At 35.0% G+C, this 20,185-nt stretch overlaps 1 protein-coding gene across 1 annotated transcript; it reads left to right on the forward strand.

Moving 5' to 3' along the window:
• The first annotated feature begins 16,443 nt into the window (after positions 1 to 16,443).
• LOC134692337 (uncharacterized) lies at positions 16,444 to 19,982 on the forward strand. Its single transcript, XM_063552792.1, has 5 exons — positions 16,444 to 16,795; positions 17,411 to 17,505; positions 18,133 to 18,304; positions 18,735 to 18,836; positions 19,828 to 19,982. Exons 1-5 carry the CDS (start codon positions 16,444 to 16,446, stop codon positions 19,980 to 19,982), a joined length of 876 nt encoding a protein of 291 aa, XP_063408862.1.
• Positions 19,983 to 20,185: the final 203 nt, after the last annotated feature.

The raw sequence follows: 20,185 nt of genomic DNA on the forward strand, positions 1-20,185 counted from the left end.
GTTTCTTGGGGTATCTAGTTTATAAATTGTATCCGAAATTTTGATCTATCAACAAACATGGCCGCCATTGCTAAAAATAGAACAGGGGTCAAATGCAGTTTTAGGCTTATAACTCAAAAACCAAAGTATTTAGAGCAAATCTGACAGGGGGTAAAATTGTTTATCAGGTCAAGATATATCTGCCCTGAAATTTTCAGATGAATCAGACATTCTGTTGTTGGGTTGCTGCCCCTGAATTTATAATTTTAAGGAAATTTTGCTGTTTTTGGTTATTATCTTGAATATTATTATAGATAGAGATAAACTGTAAACAGCAATTATGTTCAGCAAAGTAAGATCTACAAATAAGTCTACATGACCAAAATTGTCAATTGAACCATTACGGAGTTATTGCCCTTTAAAGACTTTTTTTACAATTTGTTCATCATGTTGACTTATTTTAAATCTCCTTTGAAACTGCAGCTAAACTTAGGCTAAATGAGTTTCAGAGTATTTAGTATAAATTTTATTTCCTTGTATGTAAAGAAACATAGCTCCTATTGCTAAAATAGAACATAGGAGAAAATGATTTTTTTTTGCTTTTGAAGAAAATAGGAGGATCCAAAGAACATTTACCGGTAAATAAATTGAAAAGCCAACATAATCATTGATGAGAGATTTAACCAAAAGAATTAAGGTGAGCGATTCAGGCTCTTGAGAGCCTCTTGTTTATACGAAACTGTTTATAGCACCCATAGGGGTAATATGTAGATTTTGGCTTATATCTCTTAAACCAAAGCATTTAGAGCAAATATGACACCGGGTATAATTGTTTATCAGATGAAGATCTATCTGCCCTGAAATTTTCTGATGAATCGAACAACCCGTTGCTGGTTGCTACCCCTGCATTTGTAATTTTAAGGAAATTTTGCTGTTTTTGGTTATTATCTTGAATACTATTATAGATAGAGATAAACTGTAAACAGCAATAATGTTCAGCAGAGTTAGATCTACAAAAAGGTTGACACGATCAAAATGGTCAGTTGACCCCTTAAGGAGTTATTGCCCTTTAACCCTTACCATGCGGTACCCGTCTTTTGACGGGCGGACCCTAATAACAGTTATTTGGCTCCAATGGCGTTCCATACTTTTAGAAGTCCACTTTATGATACTTATTTTAAAAGTTATGCATGTTCTGTCAACCTTAGGCTATCCATATTCACGTTTCTCATGTATAAGTAGCATTTTGAGCACAAATACGGACTTGGAAAATTGAAATTGGCTAAAACTCGGTTTTCTGGAGGGGTAGGCTTCACATCTGTATCTTACACAAGAAGTTCAGAGGCATAAAACTGGCAAAGATAGTGCAAACCCACAGCCATATAACTACTGATCATTATTATTATTGAAATACGCATAGGAAACAACTACTTCGGGTTGTGGGTTCATTCGAAGTCAAAAATCGTCAAAAATCGTGAAATTCGGTATTTTGGGTCCAAATGACCTTCTGTAGACCGATGAATCAAGATCAGATTCACTCCACCCTAACAACTGTTGGGGTCAATTTGTTCACTAGGGTCCACTCTACACGCAGGCTACAGCTGGATACCTTAACCAGCAACCCTGGGTCTTCTGGGTCAAGAGAAGGGGTGAAAAATCGGCAAAATTGACGTTTTTTGCACCTGTTGACCCACTTTGGGGCAAATTCCCGTCAAAATCTTCTTCTCTGAAACTGTTCAGACAAATTTATCCAAACTTGATCACAATCGCTGTTAGGGTATTTAGTTCAAGAAATGTGTCCCATGACCCTGCTTGTGAACAAAGATGGCCGACATGGCTAAAGATAGCTCATAGGGTAAAATGTAGTTTTTAGGTCATATCTCTAAAACCAAAGCATTTTGAGCAAATCTGACAGCGTAAAACTGTTTATCAGGTTAAAATCTATCTGCCCTGAAATTTTCAGACAATTCAGACAACCTATTGTTGGGTTGCTGCACCTGAATTGGTAATTTTAAGGACATTTTGTTGTTTTGTGTTATTATCTTGAATATTATTATAGATAGAGACAAACTATGATAGACAATTGTTTAGCAAAGTACAATCTAAAAATTAGTGTCTATTGCCAAAATTTTCATTTGACTCCTTAAGAAGTTATTGCCTTTTATAGTTAATTTTAACAATTTTTAGGTGTATTTTTGTAATCTTCTTGTTGGAATTGAAGTAGAAAAATTTAATAAAAAAAATCCAATTTACTAATGAGCTGACAATAATGATAATTTGATAATTCTATAAAATGAAAAAAAAACAAAACATCAATACCTGATGATTGCGTTACTTTGTTCACATTTGTAAATGATGTCACAACCAGGGGCGGATCCAGCCATTTTAAAAATGGGGGTTCCTAACCCAGGACAAAGGGGGGAAAGGGGGGGGGGTCCAATTACATGTCCCCATTCAAATGCATTGATCGTCCAAAAAAAAAGGGGGGTTCCAACCCCCGGAACCGCCCCTCTGGATCCGCGTCTGACAACTATAATCCCAACAACAGGTCGAATATCAGAAATGATTCAGTATTTTGGTTTCATTTTCAACAGATTCAAAAATTTAAATGATGTTTCAATTCTAACAGTAATTTATATAGACTTCACCCTCTTTCACATGTAATACCTGCCTCATATTATTATTATTTCTAACTTTGATAGAATAACAGAAATTTTAAGAGCTAAATTAATCAACAACACAAGATCTAAAACTTAAAAGATATTGTTCAAAATATCAATTTATATAGTTCTCCATATTATCAAGGATGTGTAGTTAGTCTAACTATACAAATCCTTGATTTTATATTTTCTTAGAAGTTGATGAAAATATTTTTTGAATTTAATTGTGTCCCTTTTTTTAGCTCACCTGGCCCAAAGGGCCAAGTGAGCTTTTCTCATCACTTTGCGTCTATCGTTGAGTTATAAGCCAAACTTAGCTTTTCTCATCACTTTGCGTCCGTCGTCGTCCGGCGTTAGCTTTTACAAAAATCTTCTCCTCTGAAACTACTGGGCCAAATTAAACCAAACTTGGCCACAATCATCTTTGGGGTATCTAGTTTAAAAAATGTGTGGCGTGACCTGGTAAACCAACCAAGATGGCTGCCACGGCTAAAAATAGAACATAGGGGTAACATGCAGTTTTTGGCTTATAACTCAAAAACGAAAGCATTTTGAGCAAATATGACATGGGGTAAAAATGTTTATAAGGTCAATTTCTATCTGCCCTGACATTTTCAGATGAATCTGTCTATCGGTTGTTGGGTTGCTGCCACTGAATTGGTAATTTTGAGGAAATTTTGCTGTTTTTGGTTATTATCTTGAATATTATTATAGATAGAGATAAACTGTAAACAGCAATAATGACCAAAATGGTCAGTTGACCCGTTTAGGAGTTATTGCTCTTTATAGTCAATTTTTAACCATTTTTCGTAAATTAAAGTAATCTTTTACAAAAATCTTCTTCTCTGAAACTACTGGGCCAAATTAAACCAAACTTGGCCACAATCATCTTTGGGGTATCTAGTTAAAAAAATTTGTGGCCTGACCTGGTCAGCCAACCAAGATGGCTGCCAAGGCTAAAAATAGAACATAGGGGCAAAATTCTGTTTTTGGCTTATAACTCAAAAACCAAAGCATTTTGAGGAAATCTGACATGGGATAAAATTGTTTATCAGGTCAAGATCTTTCTGCCCTGAAATTTTCAGTTGAATCAGTCAACCTGTTGTTGGGTTGCTGCCCCTGAATTGGAAATTTTGAGGAAATTTTGCTGTTTTTAGCTCACCTGGCCCGAAGGGCCAATTACGTGAGCTTTTCCCATCACTTTGCGTCCGGCGTCCGGCGTCCGGCGTCCGGCGTCCGGCGTCCGGCGTCCGGCGTCCGTCGTCCGTCGTCGTTGTTAACTTTTACAAAAATATTCTTCTCTGAAACTACTGGGCCAAATTGAACCAAACTTGGCCACAATCATCATTGGGGTATCTAGTTTAAAAAATGTGTGGCGTGACCCGGTCAACCAACCAAGATGGCCGCCACGGCTAAAAATAGAACATAGGGGTAAAATGCAGTTTTTGGCTTATAACTCAAAAACCAAAGGATTTAGAGGAAATCTGACAAGGGGTAAAAATGTTTATCAGGTCAAGATCTATCTGTTCTGAAATTTTCAGATGAATCGGTCAATCTGTTGTTGGGTTGCTGCCCCTGAATTGGTAATTTTGTGGAAATTTTGCAGTTTTTGGTTATTATCTTGAATATTATTATAGATAGAGATAAACTGTAAACAGCAATAATGTTCAGCAAAGTTATGGGCGTCAAGTTGGTTACCTATTCCCTATTCCCTATTCGTTACCTATTCCCTATTCCCTATTCGTTACCTATTCCCTATTCCCTATTCGTTACCTATTCGTTACCTATTCCCTATTCCCTATGCGTTGCCTATTCGTTACCTATTCCCTATTCCCTATTCGTTGCCTATTCGTTACCTATTCCCTATTCCCTATTCGTTACCTATTCGTTACTTATTTGATTTTTAATATCCTTCCCCCTTTTTAATTATGGCATGGAATAGTTTAATATGGCTGCCGTTACCATGGAAACGACACAATTTTGAAAAAAATCAGTTTTTGTTTTTTTGTGAACTGTTTGGATATGCTTCAACTCAGAATCATCATATTTTAAAACAATGTAGGTGCCCACTATGTACAGGTGTTGGATGATTTTGGCGATCATTGGAACTACTATGTTGCTATGGAAACTACACCAAAATTTTCAAAATTCTCCAAATGCTCAAAACTTCATGAAACTTCACAGTAATGATGAGCAACATTGGTAGATGTGGCATTTGGAGTTGGAATTTCCAAAATAGGTCTTGTTACCATGGAAACAATGCAAAAAGGTCAAAAATTTCAAAAATAAGAATTTTGCGTAAACTGGATGAAAATTTACAGGGATGGTAACTGGCATAGGCAGAGTTGGATTTTGAAGTTAGAATTTTCAAAATGGCCGCCGTAAACATGGAAACAGCAAAAATATAAAAAAATTCAAAATGTTCAAACTTAATGAAACTTTGCAAAAATGTTACTAGACATCTGTAGATGCTCTCTTTCACTTTGGAATTGTCAAAATGGCTTCCGCTCTCCTGGTAATAGGGGGAAGGGTGCCATCCGTTATTGCTAGCAATTACAAATCTAGTTGTTAATACTCTTACATATGGTAATAGTTCTAAATTTGTTGAGGTAAAATGATCTTTTTATGACCTATTTATATGTGTTTGTGCTCAACCGATCCTTTTACTTCATGTTCGATACGCATTTGTTCCTTACTTGTTTTTTATACGTTCTACCTTTTAACTGCTTTATGTCCGTATGTTTGAAGATGGATCTTGGTTCGACTGGATGAAATCACCGTGTTAGCGCTTGCATAAAAAACAAGATGTGGTATGATTGCCAATGAGACAACACTCCACATTAGACCAAAATGACACAGAAATTATCAACTATAGTTCACTGTACGGCCTTCAACAATGAGCATAGCCCAAACCGTGTAGTCACCTATAAAAGGCCCAGACAAGACAACCTCATACAATTCAAACAACAAAACTGACGGCCGTTTTTCATATACAAAAAAATAAACGGAAATATGTAACACAAAAACAAAGATAACTACTTAATTTCAGGCTCTTGTCTAGGGACAGGCACATACTAACATAATGTGGTGGAGTTAAACATGTAAGCAGGGTGTACATCGTTTCGGAGCATGCTATTACCTTGTTTAATTCGTTCCATCACTCGCTTATAATTCGCTTATAATACGAGTATCTTATGTTGCACCTTTTAAAACATCATTTTCAATTGTTTTGTTGTCTCTGGTGGAAGATTTGGGCTCTTAGAGGTGATATAACTCTATAAGTGCATTTGTATCCGTTCCAGCGCTCGGAAAATACCCTGTTAAATATTCGTTACTTATTCGCTTTTAAAAAGTTTGTTGTACGTTGCACCTTTTAGAAAAGAATTTTCAATTAAGTTCATATCTCTGGTGGTAATAATGTGTTCTTATAGATGAAATACCCCTATTAGCGCATATGTACTCGTTCCAGCGCTCGGATAATACCCGGTTACTTATTCGTTCCTTATTTGCTTTTAATGCATGAGGTATACGTTGCACCTTGAAATAAATCGTTTTTTTAATTGTGTTCATGTCTCTGGTGGTAATAATGTGTTCTTAGAGATGAAACGACCCTATTAGCGCGCATGTACCTGTTCCAGCGCTCGGTTAATACTCTGTTACCTATTCGTTACCTATTCGTTGCCTATTCACTTATAATATGTTTGTTGTACGTTGCACCTTTTAGAAAAGTATTTTTAATTGTCTCCATGTCTCTTGTGGTAACAATATGTTCTAAGAAATGAAATTACCCTATTAGCGCGCATGTACCCGTTCGAGCGCTCGGTAAATACCCTGTTACGTATTCGTTACCTATTCACTTATAATACGTTTGTTGTACGTTGCACCTTTTAGAAAAGGATTTTCAATTGTGTCCGTGTCTCTGGTGGTAACAATGTGTTCTTAGAGATGAAATGACCCTATTAGTGTGCATGTACCCGTTCAAGCGCTCGGTTAATACCCTGTTACCTATTCGTTACCTATTCGTTACTTAATCGCTTTTAATACGTTTGTTGTACGTTGCATCTTTTAGAAAAGATTTTTCAATTAAGTTCATATCTCTGGTTGTAACAATGTGTTTTTATAGATGAAATACCCCTATAAGCGCATATGTACTCGTTCCAGCGCTCGGATAATACCTGGTTACTTATTCGTTCCTTATTTGCTTTATATGCACGAGGTATACGTTGCACCTTGAAATAAATCGTTTTTTTAATTGTGTTCATGTCTCTGGTGGTAACAATGTGTTCTTAGAGATGAAATGACCCTATTAGAGCGCATGTACCCGTTCCAGCGCTCGGTTAATACCCTGTTACCTATTCGTTACATATTCGTTGCCTATTCACTTATAATACGTTTGTTGTACGTTGCACCTTTTAGAAAAAAGATTTTCAATTAAATTCACAGCTCTGGTGGTAACAATGTGTTCTTATAGATGTTATACCCCTATTAGAGCGCATGTACCCATTCCAGCGCTCGGTTAATACCCTGTTACCTATTCGTTACCTATTCGTTACCTATTCACTTATAATACGTTTGTTGTACATTGCACCTTTTAGAAAAGGATTTTCAATTGTGTCCACGTCTCTGGTGGTAACAATGTGTTTTTAGAGATGAAATGATCCTATTAGCGCACATGTACCCGTTCGAGCGCTCGGTTAATACCCTGTTACCTATTCGTTACCTTTTCGTTACCTATTCGCTTATAATACATTTTTTATAAGCGGATAAGTAACGAATAGGCAACAGGGTATTATCCGAGCGTTGGAACAGGTACACGCGCGCTAAAAGGGTCATTTCTTCTCTTAGAACACATTGTTACCACCAGAGACATGAACACAATTAAAAATCCTTGTCTAAAAGGTGCAACGTACAACAAACGTATTATAAGTGAATAGGTAACGAATAGGTAATGAATAGGTAACAAATAGGTAACGAATAGGTAATAGGGTATTAACCGAGCGCTGGAACGGATACATACGCGATAATAGGGTTGTTTCATCTCTAAGATCACATTGTTATCCCCACATACATGGACACAATTGAAAATCCTTTTCTAAAAGGTGCAATGTACTTAACAAACGTATTATAAGTGAATAGGTAACGAATAGGTAATAGGGTATTAACCGAGCGCTGGAACGGGTACATGCGCGTTAATAGGGTTATTTAATCTCTAAGAACACATTGTTACCACCAGAGACATGAACACAATTAAAAAACGATTTATTTCAAATTAAGTGCAACGTATACCTCGTGCATAAAAAGCAAATAAGGAACGAATAAGAAACAGGGTATTAACTGAGCGCTGGAACGGGTACATATGCGCTAATAGGGGTATTTCATCTATAAGAACACATTATTACCACCAGAGATATGAATTTAATTGAAAATCCTTTTCTAAAAGGTGCAACGTACAACAAACGTTCTATAAGTGAATAGGTAACGAATAGGTAACAGGATATTTACCGAGCGCTGGAACGGGTACATGCGTGCTAATAGGGTATTTTCATCTGTAAGAACACATTGATATCACAAGATACATGGAGATAATTAAAAATCCTTTTCTAAAAGGCGCAACGTACAACAAACGTATTATAAGTGAATAGGTAACAGGGTATTAACCGAACGCTGGAACGGGTACATGCGCGCTAATAGGGTCATTTCATCTCTAAGAACACATTGTTACCACCAGAGACTTGAAAACAATTAAAAAACGATTCATTTCAAGGTGCACCGTATACCCCGCGCATTAAAAGCGAATAAGTAACGAAAAGGTAACAGGTTATTTACCAAGCGCTGGAACGGGTACATGCGCGCTAATAGGGTCATTTCATCTCTAAGAACACATTGTTACCACAAGAGACATGGAGAAAATTAAAAATTATTTTCTTAAAGGTGCAACGTACAACAAACGTACTAAAAGTGAATAGGTAACGAATAGGTAACGAATAGGTAACAAGGTATTAACCGAGCGCTGGAACGGGAACATGCGCGCTAATATGGGTATTTCATCTATAAGAACACATTATTACCACCAGAGATATGAATTTAATTGGAAATACTTTTCTAAAAGGTGCAACGTACAACAAACGTACTATAAGTGAATAGGTAACGAATAGGTAACAGGGTATTAACCGAGCGCTGGAATGGGTACATGCGCTCTAATAGGGGTATTACATCTATAAGAACACATTATTACCACCAGAGATATGAATTTAATTGAAAATCCTTTTCTAAAAGGTGCAACGTACAAAAACCGTTCTATAAGTGAATAGGTAACGAATAGGTAACGAATAGGTAACAGGGTATTTACCGAGCGCTGGAACGGGTACATGCGCCCTAATAGGGTGATTTCATCTCTAAGAAAACATTGTTACCACAAGAGACATGGAGACAATTAAAAATCCTTTTCTAAAAGGTGCAACGTACAACAAACGTATTACAACTGAATAGGTAACAGGTATTAACTGAGCGCTGGAACGGGTACATGCACGTTAATAGGGTAATTTCATCTCTGAGAACACATTGTTACCACAAGAGACATGGAGACAATTAAAAATCCTTTTCTTAAAGGTGCAACGTACAACAAACGGATAATAAGTGAAAAGGAAACAAATAGGTAACGAATAGGTAACAGGGTATTCACCGAGCGCTGGAACGGGTACATGCGCGCTAATAGGGTCATTTCATCTCTAAGAACACATTGTTACCACCATCGACATGAACACAATTAAAAAACGATTTATTTTAAGGTGCAGCGTATACCCCTGCGCATTAAAAGCGAATAAGGAACGAATAAGTAACAGGGTATTATCCGAGCGCTAGATCCAGTACATATGCGCTAATAGGGGTATTTCATCTATAAGAACACATTATTACCACCAGAGATATGAACTTAATTAAAAATCCTTTTCTTAAAGGTGCAACGTACAACAAACGTATTATAAGTGAAAAGGTAACGAATAGGTAACAGGGTATTAACCGAGCGCTTGAACGGGTGCATGCGCGCTAATAGGGTCGTTTCATCTCTAATAACACATTATTACCACCATAGACATGAACACAATTAAAAAACGATGTATATCAAGGTGCAATGTTTACCCCGCGCATTAAAAGCGAATAAGGAACGAATAAGTAACAGGGTATTATCAGAGCGCTGGAACGAGTACATACGCGATAATAGGGGTATTTCATCTATAAGAACACATTATTACCACCAGAGATATGAACTTAATTAAAAATCCTTTTCTTAAAGGTGCAACGTACAACAAACGTATTATAAGTGAATAGGTAACGAATAGGTAACAGGTTATTTACCGTGCGCTGGAACGGGTACATGCACGCTAATAGGGTCATTTCAACACATTGTTACCACCAGACTTTTGTCACAATTGAAAATCCTTTTCTAAAAGGTGCAACGTACAACAAACATATTAAAAGTGAATAGGTTACGAATAGGTGACGAATAGGTAACAGGTTATTTACCGAGCGCTGGAACGTTAACATGCGCGCTTATATGGTCATTTCATCTCTAAGAACACATTGTTACCACAAAAGACTCGGACACAATTAAGCAATCCTTTTCTAAAAGGTGCAACGTACAACAAACGTATTATAAGTGAATAGGTAACGAATAGGTAACGAATAGGTAACAGGGTATTAACCGAGCGCTGGAATGGGTACATGCGCGTTAATAGGGGTATTACATCTATAAGAACACATTATTACCACCAGAGATATGAATTTAATTGAAAATCCTTTTCTAAAAGGTGCAACGTACAAAAAACGTTCTATAAGTGAATAGGTAACGAATAGGTAACGAATAGGTAACAGGGTATTTACTGAGCGTTGGAACGGGTACATACGCGATAATAGGGGTTTTTCATCTTTAAGAACACATTATTACCACCAGAGATATGAATTTAATTGAAAATCCTTTTCTCAAAGGTGCAACGTACAACAAATGTGTCATAAGTGAATATGTAACGAATAGGTTACGAATAGGTAACAGGGTATTAACCGAGCGCTGGAACGGGTACATGCGTGCTAATAGGGTATTTTCATCTCTAAGAACACATTTTTACCACCAGAGACACGAACACAATTGAAAATTGCTTTCTAAAAGGTGCAACGTACAACAAACGTTTTATTTAAGTGAATAAGTAACAAATGGGTAACGAATAGGTAACAGGTTATTTACCGTGTGCTGGAACGGGTACATGCGCGCTAATAGGGTCATTTCAACACATTGTTACCACCAGACTTATGTCACAATTGGAAATCCTTTTTCTAAAAGGTGCAACGTACAATAAACATATTAAAAGTGAATAAGTTACGAATAGGTAACGAATAGGTAACAGGTTATTTACCGAGCGCTGGAACGTTAACATGCGCGCTTATATGGTCATTTCATCTATAAGAACACATTGTTACCACAAAAGACTCGGACACAATTAAGAAATCCTTTTCTAAAAGGTGCAACGTACAACAAACGTATTATAAGTGAATAGGTAACGAATAGGTAACGAATAGGTAACAGGGTATTAACCGAGCGCTGGAATGGGTACATGCGCTCTAATAGGGGTATTACATCTTTAAGAACACATTATTACCACCAGAGATATGAATTTAATTGAAAATCCTTTTCTAAAAGGTGCAACGTACAAAAAACGTTCTATAAGTGAATAGGTAACGAATAGGTAACGAATAGGTAACAGGGTATTTACTGAGCGTTGGAACGGGTACATACGCGATAATAGGGGTTTTTCGTCTTTAAGAACACATTATTACCACCAGAGATATGAATTTAATTGAAAATCCTTTTCTCAAAGGTGCAACGTACAACAAACGTATCATAAGTGAATATGTAACGAATAGGTTACGAATAGGTAACAGGGTATTAACCGAGCGCTGGAACGGGTACATGCGTGCTAATAGGGTATTTTCATCTCTAAGAACACATTTTTACCACCAGAGACACGAACACAATTGAAAATTGCTTTCTAAAAGGTGCAACGTACAACAAACGTTTTATTTAAGTGAATAAGTAACAAATGGGTAACGAATAGGTAACAGGTTATTTACCGTGTGCTGGAACGGGTACATGCGCGCTAATAGGGTCATTTCAACACATTGTTACCACCAGACTTATGTCACAATTGGAAATCCTTTTTCTAAAAGGTGCAACGTACAATAAACATATTAAAAGTGAATAAGTTACGAATAGGTAACGAATAGGTAACAGGTTATTTACCGAGCGCTGGAACGTTAACATGCGCGCTTATATGGTCATTTCATCTATAAGAACACATTGTTACCACAAAAGACTCGGACACAATTAAGAAATCCTTTTCTAAAAGGTGCAACGTACAACAAACGTATTATAAGTGAATAGGTAACGAATAGGTAACGAATAGGTAACAGGGTATTAACCGAGCGCTGGAATGGGTACATGCGCTCTAATAGGGGTATTACATCTATAAGAACACATTATTACCACCAGAGATATGAATTTAATTGAAAATCCTTTTCTAAAAGGTGCAACGTACAAAAAACGTTCTATAAGTGAATAGGTAACGAATAGGTAACGAATAGGTAACAGGGTATTTACTGAGCGTTGGAACGGGTACATACGCGATAATAGGGGTTTTTCGTCTTTAAGAACACATTATTACCACCAGAGATATGAATTTAATTGAAAATCCTTTTCTCAAAGGTGCAACGTACAACAAACGTATCATAAGTGAATATGTAACGAATAGGTTACGAATAGGTAACAGGGTATTAACCGAGCGCTGGAACGGGTACATGCGTGCTAATAGGGTATTTTCATCTCTAAGAACACATTTTTACCACCAGAGACACGAACACAATTGAAAATTGCTTTCTAAAAGGTGCAACGTACAACAAACGTTTTATTTAAGTGAATAAGTAACAAATGGGTAACGAATAGGTAACAGGTTATTTACCGTGTGCTGGAACGGGTACATGCGCGCTAATAGGGTCATTTCAACACATTGTTACCACCAGACTTATGTCACAATTGAAAATCCTTTTCTAAAAGGTGCAACGTACAACAAACATAATAAAAGTGAATAGGTTACGAATAGGTAACGAACAGGTAACAGGTTATTTACCGAGCGCTGGAACGGGTACATGCGCGCTTATATGGTCATTTCATCTCTAAGAACACATTGTTACCACAAGAGACTCGAATTTTGAAAATTTTGGTGTAGTTTCCATAGTAACATAGTAGTTCCAATGATCGCCAAAATCATCCAACACCTGACATAGTGGGCACCTACATTGTTTTAAAATATGATGATTCTGAGTTGAAGCATATCCAAACAGTTCACAAAAAAACAAAAACTGATTTTTTTCAAAATTGTGCCGTTTCCATGGTAACGGCAGCCATATTAAACTATGCCATGCCATAATTAAAAAGGGGGAAGGATATTAAAAATCAAATAAGTAACGAATAGGTAACGAATAGGGAATAAGGAATAGGTAACGAATTGGTAACGAATAGGCAACGAATAGGGAATAGGGAATAGGTAACGAATAGGCAACGAATAGGGAATAGGGAATAGGTAACGAATAGGCAACGAATATGGAATAGGGAATAGGTAACGAATAGGCAACGAATAGGGAATAGGGAATAGGTAACGAATAGGTAACGAATATGGAATAGGGAATAGGTAACGAATAGGGAATAGGGAATAGGTAACCAACTTGACGCCCATAGCAAAGTTAGATATACAAATAAGTCATCATGACCGAAATGGTCAGTTGACCCGTTAAGGAGTTATTGTCCTTTATAGTCAATTTTTAACCATTTTCTTAAATTAAAGTAATCTTTTACAAAAATCTTCTCCTCTGAAACTACTGGGCCAAATTCAATCAAACTTGGCCACAATTGTTATTGGGGTATCTAGTTCAAAAAATGTGTCCGGTGACCCGGTCCACCAAACAAAATGGCCGCCACGGCCAAAAATGGAACATAGGGGTGAAGTACTGTTTTTGGCTTATAACTCAAAAATCAAAGCATTTAGAGCTAATTTGACATTGGGTACAATTGTTTATCAGATCAAGATCTATCTGCCCTGAAATTTCCATACGAATTAGACAACCCTTTGTTGGGTTGCTGCCCCTGAATTGGTAATTTAAAGGAAATCTTGCTATTTTGGTTATTATCTTGAATATTATTATAGATAGAGATAAACTGTAAACAGCAATAATGTTTAGCAAAGTAGGATTTACAAATAAGTCAACATGACCGAAATGGTCAGTTGACCCCTTTAGGAGTTATTGCCCTTAGTCAATTTTTAACCATTTTTCGTAAATCTTAGTTATCTTTTACAAAAATCTTCTCCTATGAAACTACTAGGCCAAATTAATCCAGACTTGGCAACAATCATCTTTGGGGTATCTAGTTTTAAAAATGTGTCCGGTGACCCGACTATCAAATCAAGATGGCCGCCACAGCTAAAAATAGAACATAGGGGTAAAATGCAGTTTTTGGCTTATAACTCAAAAACCAAAGCATTTAGAGCAAATCCGACATGAGGTAAAATTGTTTATCAGATGAAGATCTATCTGCCCTATAATTTTCAGATAAATCTGACAACCCATTGTTGGGTTGCTGCCCCTTTTAAGGTAATTTTAAGGAAATTTTGCTGTTTTTGGTTATTATCTTGAATATTATTATAGAAAGAGATAAACTGTAAACAGCAATTATGTTCAGCAAAGTAAGATTTACAATTAAGTCAACATGACCGAAATGGTCAATTGACCCCCTAAGGAGTTATTGTCCTTTATAGTCAATTTTTAACAATTTTCATAAAATTTGTAAATTTTTATTAACATTTTCCACTGAAACTACTGGGCCAAGTTCATTATAGATAGAGATAAATGTTAGCAGCAAGACTGTTTAGTAAAGTAAGATTTACAAACACATCACCATCACCAAAACACAATTTTGTCATGAATCCATCTGCTTCCTTTGTTTAATATTCACATAGACCAAGGTGAGCGACACAGGCTCTTTGGAGCCTCTAGTTGGTTATTATCTTGAATATTATTATAGATAGAGATAAACTGTAAACAGCAACAATGTACAGCATTTTAAGACTCAAAAATAAGTCAAAATGACCAAAATGGTCAATTGATCCCCTAAGAAGTTATTGTCCTATATAATCAATTTTTAACAATTTTCATAAAATTTTTAAATTTTTACTAACATTTTCCACTGAAACTACACGGACAAGTTCATTATAGATAGAGATAATTGTAAGCAGCAAGAATGTTCAGTAAAGTAAGATGTATAAACACATTACAATCACCTAAACACAATTTTGTCATGAACTGTCTGCTTCCTTTGTTTAATTCACATATACCAAGGTGAGTGACAGAGCCTCTAGTTTTTATTTTACCAGATTTATCCTGTTTGCTTTGAAATTAAGAGAAATTATTTTATATTACAAAGTTGGTTCGAACACATTTAGAGTTGGTATATGCTGCTTCTCTGCTAAACATGTGGAATTAAGGAGTAAGAACAAAGACTGGTCAGCTCAGAGTCAGAAGAAAATGTATGAGTCAGGTGACCAGTTTTCTTGCAGACTGTTACCCTGTGAAGTAGCATGTTAAAAATCTGGCTCAACGTGTGGGTTGGTCTTATACAAAGCAGAGTTCTTAATCTTAATTCATTAACATGATAAACATATAATATTATTTAATGACTAATCAAACAACATGTTCAAATTTCTAAATAATAATGTAGAATTGTTTATTTCAGGCACAAGCACAATGTATAAGATTCTGGAAGAATGTGCTGCTTCTGTAAGACATATTGTGGAAGGGTTGGACTATTATGTGGCTGAAGGGGGAAGAGTGTTTAGAGATATTGAAGAATTTTGGAAGGATTTGAATGTGAAGATGAGGATATCAAAAAGATGAAGGCTGATCTTCTTGAAGTTAAAATATACTTAAAGTCTGATTATAAGGTATTTTATACTTATATGATAAATCTCACCTTTAAAAACATTGCATATGCCCATAATCTCTGAACCCCGGTAAAAATAATGGATATTTTGACATTTTTGTTTCTGATCCTTTTTTTACGCCCAGAAAAAAATGAATAGACATTTATTATGGTTACCATCTGAATTTTACAGTTAGAACTGACAATGTGTTTATTCACCTATTACTTAATGCACAATTTTTGACAGGAACAAAACCAAACTATCAAATAATCTAGCATTTTGTAGGGTCAATGTTTATTTGAGATAGTTGTAGAGATTTATTAGAATCAAAGTTTATTTGAAATGGTTATATTAATATTTCAAGACTACTACTAGTTTATGAATTTAGATCAACTTAAAATTGTAGTCTTTTTCACCTATTAATTAATTCCTAAAATTTGAATGCAATAAATCAAAAGAATGAAGCTGGCTACAGTGTCCTTCCAAGGAACAGTTTTGTTTTCAATAAACATGTTTTTCGATATTCGTAACATAAAGTGTAAGATCAAAATTTATTATTATTCTTACATTTTTAAGATAATGTGAGTATTTGTTACATATAGACTGCTTTATTTGAAATATAATCACCTTTATTTTCATTAACACAGATAAAAAAAGCAGTTGATGACATTAGTGAGTGGAAAGGACACATATTATGCTCAAGAAATCAGGAAGAGGCAAGGAGGCATACTCTGGAAATCTTTGAAGAAAAAAAAAAATGTTAACCTAAAATAACCATAGACTTGGCAATGAAGTTCGTGCCTCACAAATTCAGAGAAGGGCAAACAGATTGGTTTGCAAAACGAGGCATAAATTGGCATATCAGTGTTACACTGATGAAAGGACCATCTGCCACATATCAGTCTATCACTCATGTACATTTGTTCTCTTCAACTGTTACTGAAGATTCATGGGTCACATCTTCTATCATTTCTGATGTTGTCCAAGATTTAATTCAAATGAACCAAGGTCTTCCAAATGTACATTTGTTTTCTGACAATGCAGGCTGCTACAAAAGTACCAATACCATAGCTGCCTTACACCAAACATTGAAAGGGACAATCAAAACCTATAACTTTTGTGAAGCACAAGATGGGAAAGGTAATATTCATTCTGTTTTCATGATTATTAGCTGTGAAATTGTTACGACAGATTCAATAACCCTTGATGTAATGGAAAATTTGCCTGAATTAATCACCATGAAAGCAAAAGTATTTCACACAATCTTGATAAATAAGAAAAGACAGCTGCCAATTCAAGATGATGATTAGATGTAAAAAAGAAAATGTGGTATGATTGCAACTGAGGCAAATCTCCACAAGAAACCTTAAAATACACCAATTACTAACTATAAGTCACCGTTTGGCCTTCAACAAAAGAGCAAAGTCTACACAGCATAGTCAGCAAGCCTATAAAAGGCCTTGAAATGACAATCTAAAACAATTCAAACAAGAAAACTATTGGCCAAATTTATGAAGAGAATGTTTTATATGTAAAAATTGGGAGATTTTGTACAATTGTCAATGAGACAACTTTCTGATTAGTATCTCTGTATGGCCATTAAGAATAAGCAAAATTCCATATTATAAAGTAAGCTATGACATGCATTGAAATAGAATAATGACAATATTAACAAATATGAATGGGTTCATGTTGCAAGTCAATGTCAGTCCTGAAATTACTGATTACCCAGGATGTTTTTGCTTTTTTCTGTAGGACCTTGTGATCGTAGAGCATCACATTTAAAGTCGATCATTAAGAGATATGTGAATGAAGGAAATGATGTAGTAACAGCAGAACAGATGAAAAGGGTTTGTATTGCATAGTTTGTGGTCAAATATAATATTACAATATAAGGGTTTACAATTCTAATTAATTTCTTTTTTTAATTTTTAAAATGATTATTGCTAAATGTAATATATCCTAACAAAAAAAGGCATAGATGTCATTCAGTTTACATTCTCATTACATAAATGTAGACATTGGCAAATTGATTTGCATTCAATGATTTGAGCATCATAAATCCATCGAGAAATTATTTGGTGCTCATAAATTTTGTGACAGACCATTTAGCACAAGCAGATTTTTTATTTAAAGTATTTTTATTGTTCATTATTCCTGAGTTATGGTTCTTGGTAATGTAAAAATAAGAAATTTGAGTTATCTTTTTAATTTTTTGAGAAGGTTTCAACAAAACAAATTGAAATATATTGCATTAGCAAAGTGCTTTCACCAAATTATATCTCTAATGTTGACATCTTGGTTGGGCAAGTTTAAATTTGACATTTGAAGAAATCCACCTATTGTATTTATTTTGGTATAAGTCATAAATCTTAAAAGAGTTTTAGGTATATGTGGATTATCCTATTTTCCCATAAGGACATTATTTTTTAGTAGTTGAATCAATATGGGTTATGTCTATATTTGTTTGATTTCAGGCTATTGATTTGAAAAAGAACTTCAACTATAGAGTTAAAGTGGTAACTCCTGTAATTGACCTAGATCCTGTTCAAAATATCATTAAATCAATACCAGGAATATCACAGTTGCATAATTTCAAATTTGAGGATTCGTGTTTGAGAGTGTGGAAAGCATATGGAATAGGAGCAGGTAAAATATATCAAATGATAATCCAAAATTAATTATATTAGAGGATTGGAGTCGCTCACAGAAGTGTTTTTTTATATATAAAAGAAGTACCTCAAATACTCTTAATTAAATAAATTCTGAAACAGCCTTCTAGAAAAACAATAACTCCATCTCTAAAATCCCACATCAGGAATCATCAATAATAACATAAATTTAATAATGTCTGATTAGAAATTATTTAGTTCTTGTAGGTGAAAAAGTATAGAAAAGTATGGAAAAAGAGTCTTTACGATAGGAACATAAAACACGTTTGTGACATTATTGTGTGTCCTCACTTGTTTTTATAATGTCAAATTTATGATAAAATTATCAGAAAAGATGTTAAATTGTGGTTTTAAATATAGAAATTTATACGACCATATGTATGTACTTTGTTTAACCTTTATTTCAGGGAAATTAATTCCATGGACAGATATCTGTCAAGATATGAATGTTTCCCAGTTGAAAACAGTTCAAAATTGGTTGGAGAAATCTTGCAATGTATTTTCTGCAGGTAGGATAATGTGTACATAAAAATTGTGATAAAAAAACCCTGTTATTACAGAAATATAATGTTAGTGCTTTACCAACAGTATGTTTATGCCATTGTTAAAGGATATATGGTGGCCCTATAGATGCTTTCATCATCATACTTTGGTCTCTATTGAAAATTTTGTCTCAGTGGAATTCAAATCACATGTTTGGATTTTTATATTAAATTAATTATGTTAATTAATTTACTTAATGCATTTTTCCAAAATAAAACCTGCAATGGAGTGCATAAATAAATCATATCATGCATTGTATAACAGAGTTTGTCATAGATTGTACTTCTCTTGGTGGCAGTTGCCTACGTTAATATGAAGCTCTTAAAATTTTCTCTGCAATCAACTTCTCTAAAAGGAGTAAGTTCGGTAAGGGCCATATTTGGCCCCAATTCTAAAGTTCATAGTTACAAGACAATAACTGTTTTAAGTTGCCTTTAAGACATGTTAGGAAGTTGAACTGAACTGTTTTTGTCAAAGTTTAATTCTAACACTTTGATTTTTACTTCCAAATAAAGTCAACATAAGGGATTTTGGTGAAATTTGACAAAATCAGCTATATTTCAACCAAATGAAGGACCAGGAAACATATAGTGCAGGCGTCGACAAGCTTAGGATTCAAATAAGACATGCTATATGTCTTCACAAACATTATTTTAAAAGATCTTTGTTGTCGACGTATGCGCTCTATGTTTCCTGTCCAATGATCTATAGAAATTTACCCATTTTCATTGATTTTTTAGTAAAAAATCAATATGAGTACAACTTGTGACGTCATAATGAAACGCAGAAACGTAAAATTTTCAACAAAATGGTTTATATCCTAGCTAGTCAATGTATTACCAGTAATTTATCGTGATATTGGTCGATAAATCTGAGTTTGAAATTTACGCTAAAAATGGGGGCCATTTTAGGACCTTATCGAACATACTCCTTTGGGATTTCATAATTGCATTTCAGATGATATCACAGAGGAAGAAGAAGAAGTGGAAGAGTGTGAGCCACCAGCAAAGAAAGCAAAATCTGAAGGAAATATTTACAGTTGTCCTATAGAGGGTTGTGACAGGTCGTTCAAAAATAATAGTGGTCTAGAACAATCTCTTAGGAAATTATAACTATCAGTTGAAAAAGCAGTCATTGATGAACAGATCAAAATCAGAGTGAAGTGTTCAATTGGATAAACTGTTAATATTTCATGTTCTACTACTTCTGAAACAGCAAATGCAATAAAAATTGGTTGGGCTCTAAAAATGAAGAAAAAGAAAACGATTTTTAATGTTGAACAAAAACAGTTCATGCAAGACCAGTTTGATATAGG

This window comes from Mytilus trossulus, chromosome 12, assembly GCF_036588685.1.
Source record: "Mytilus trossulus isolate FHL-02 chromosome 12, PNRI_Mtr1.1.1.hap1, whole genome shotgun sequence".
NCBI lineage: Eukaryota > Metazoa > Mollusca > Bivalvia > Mytilida > Mytilidae > Mytilus > Mytilus trossulus.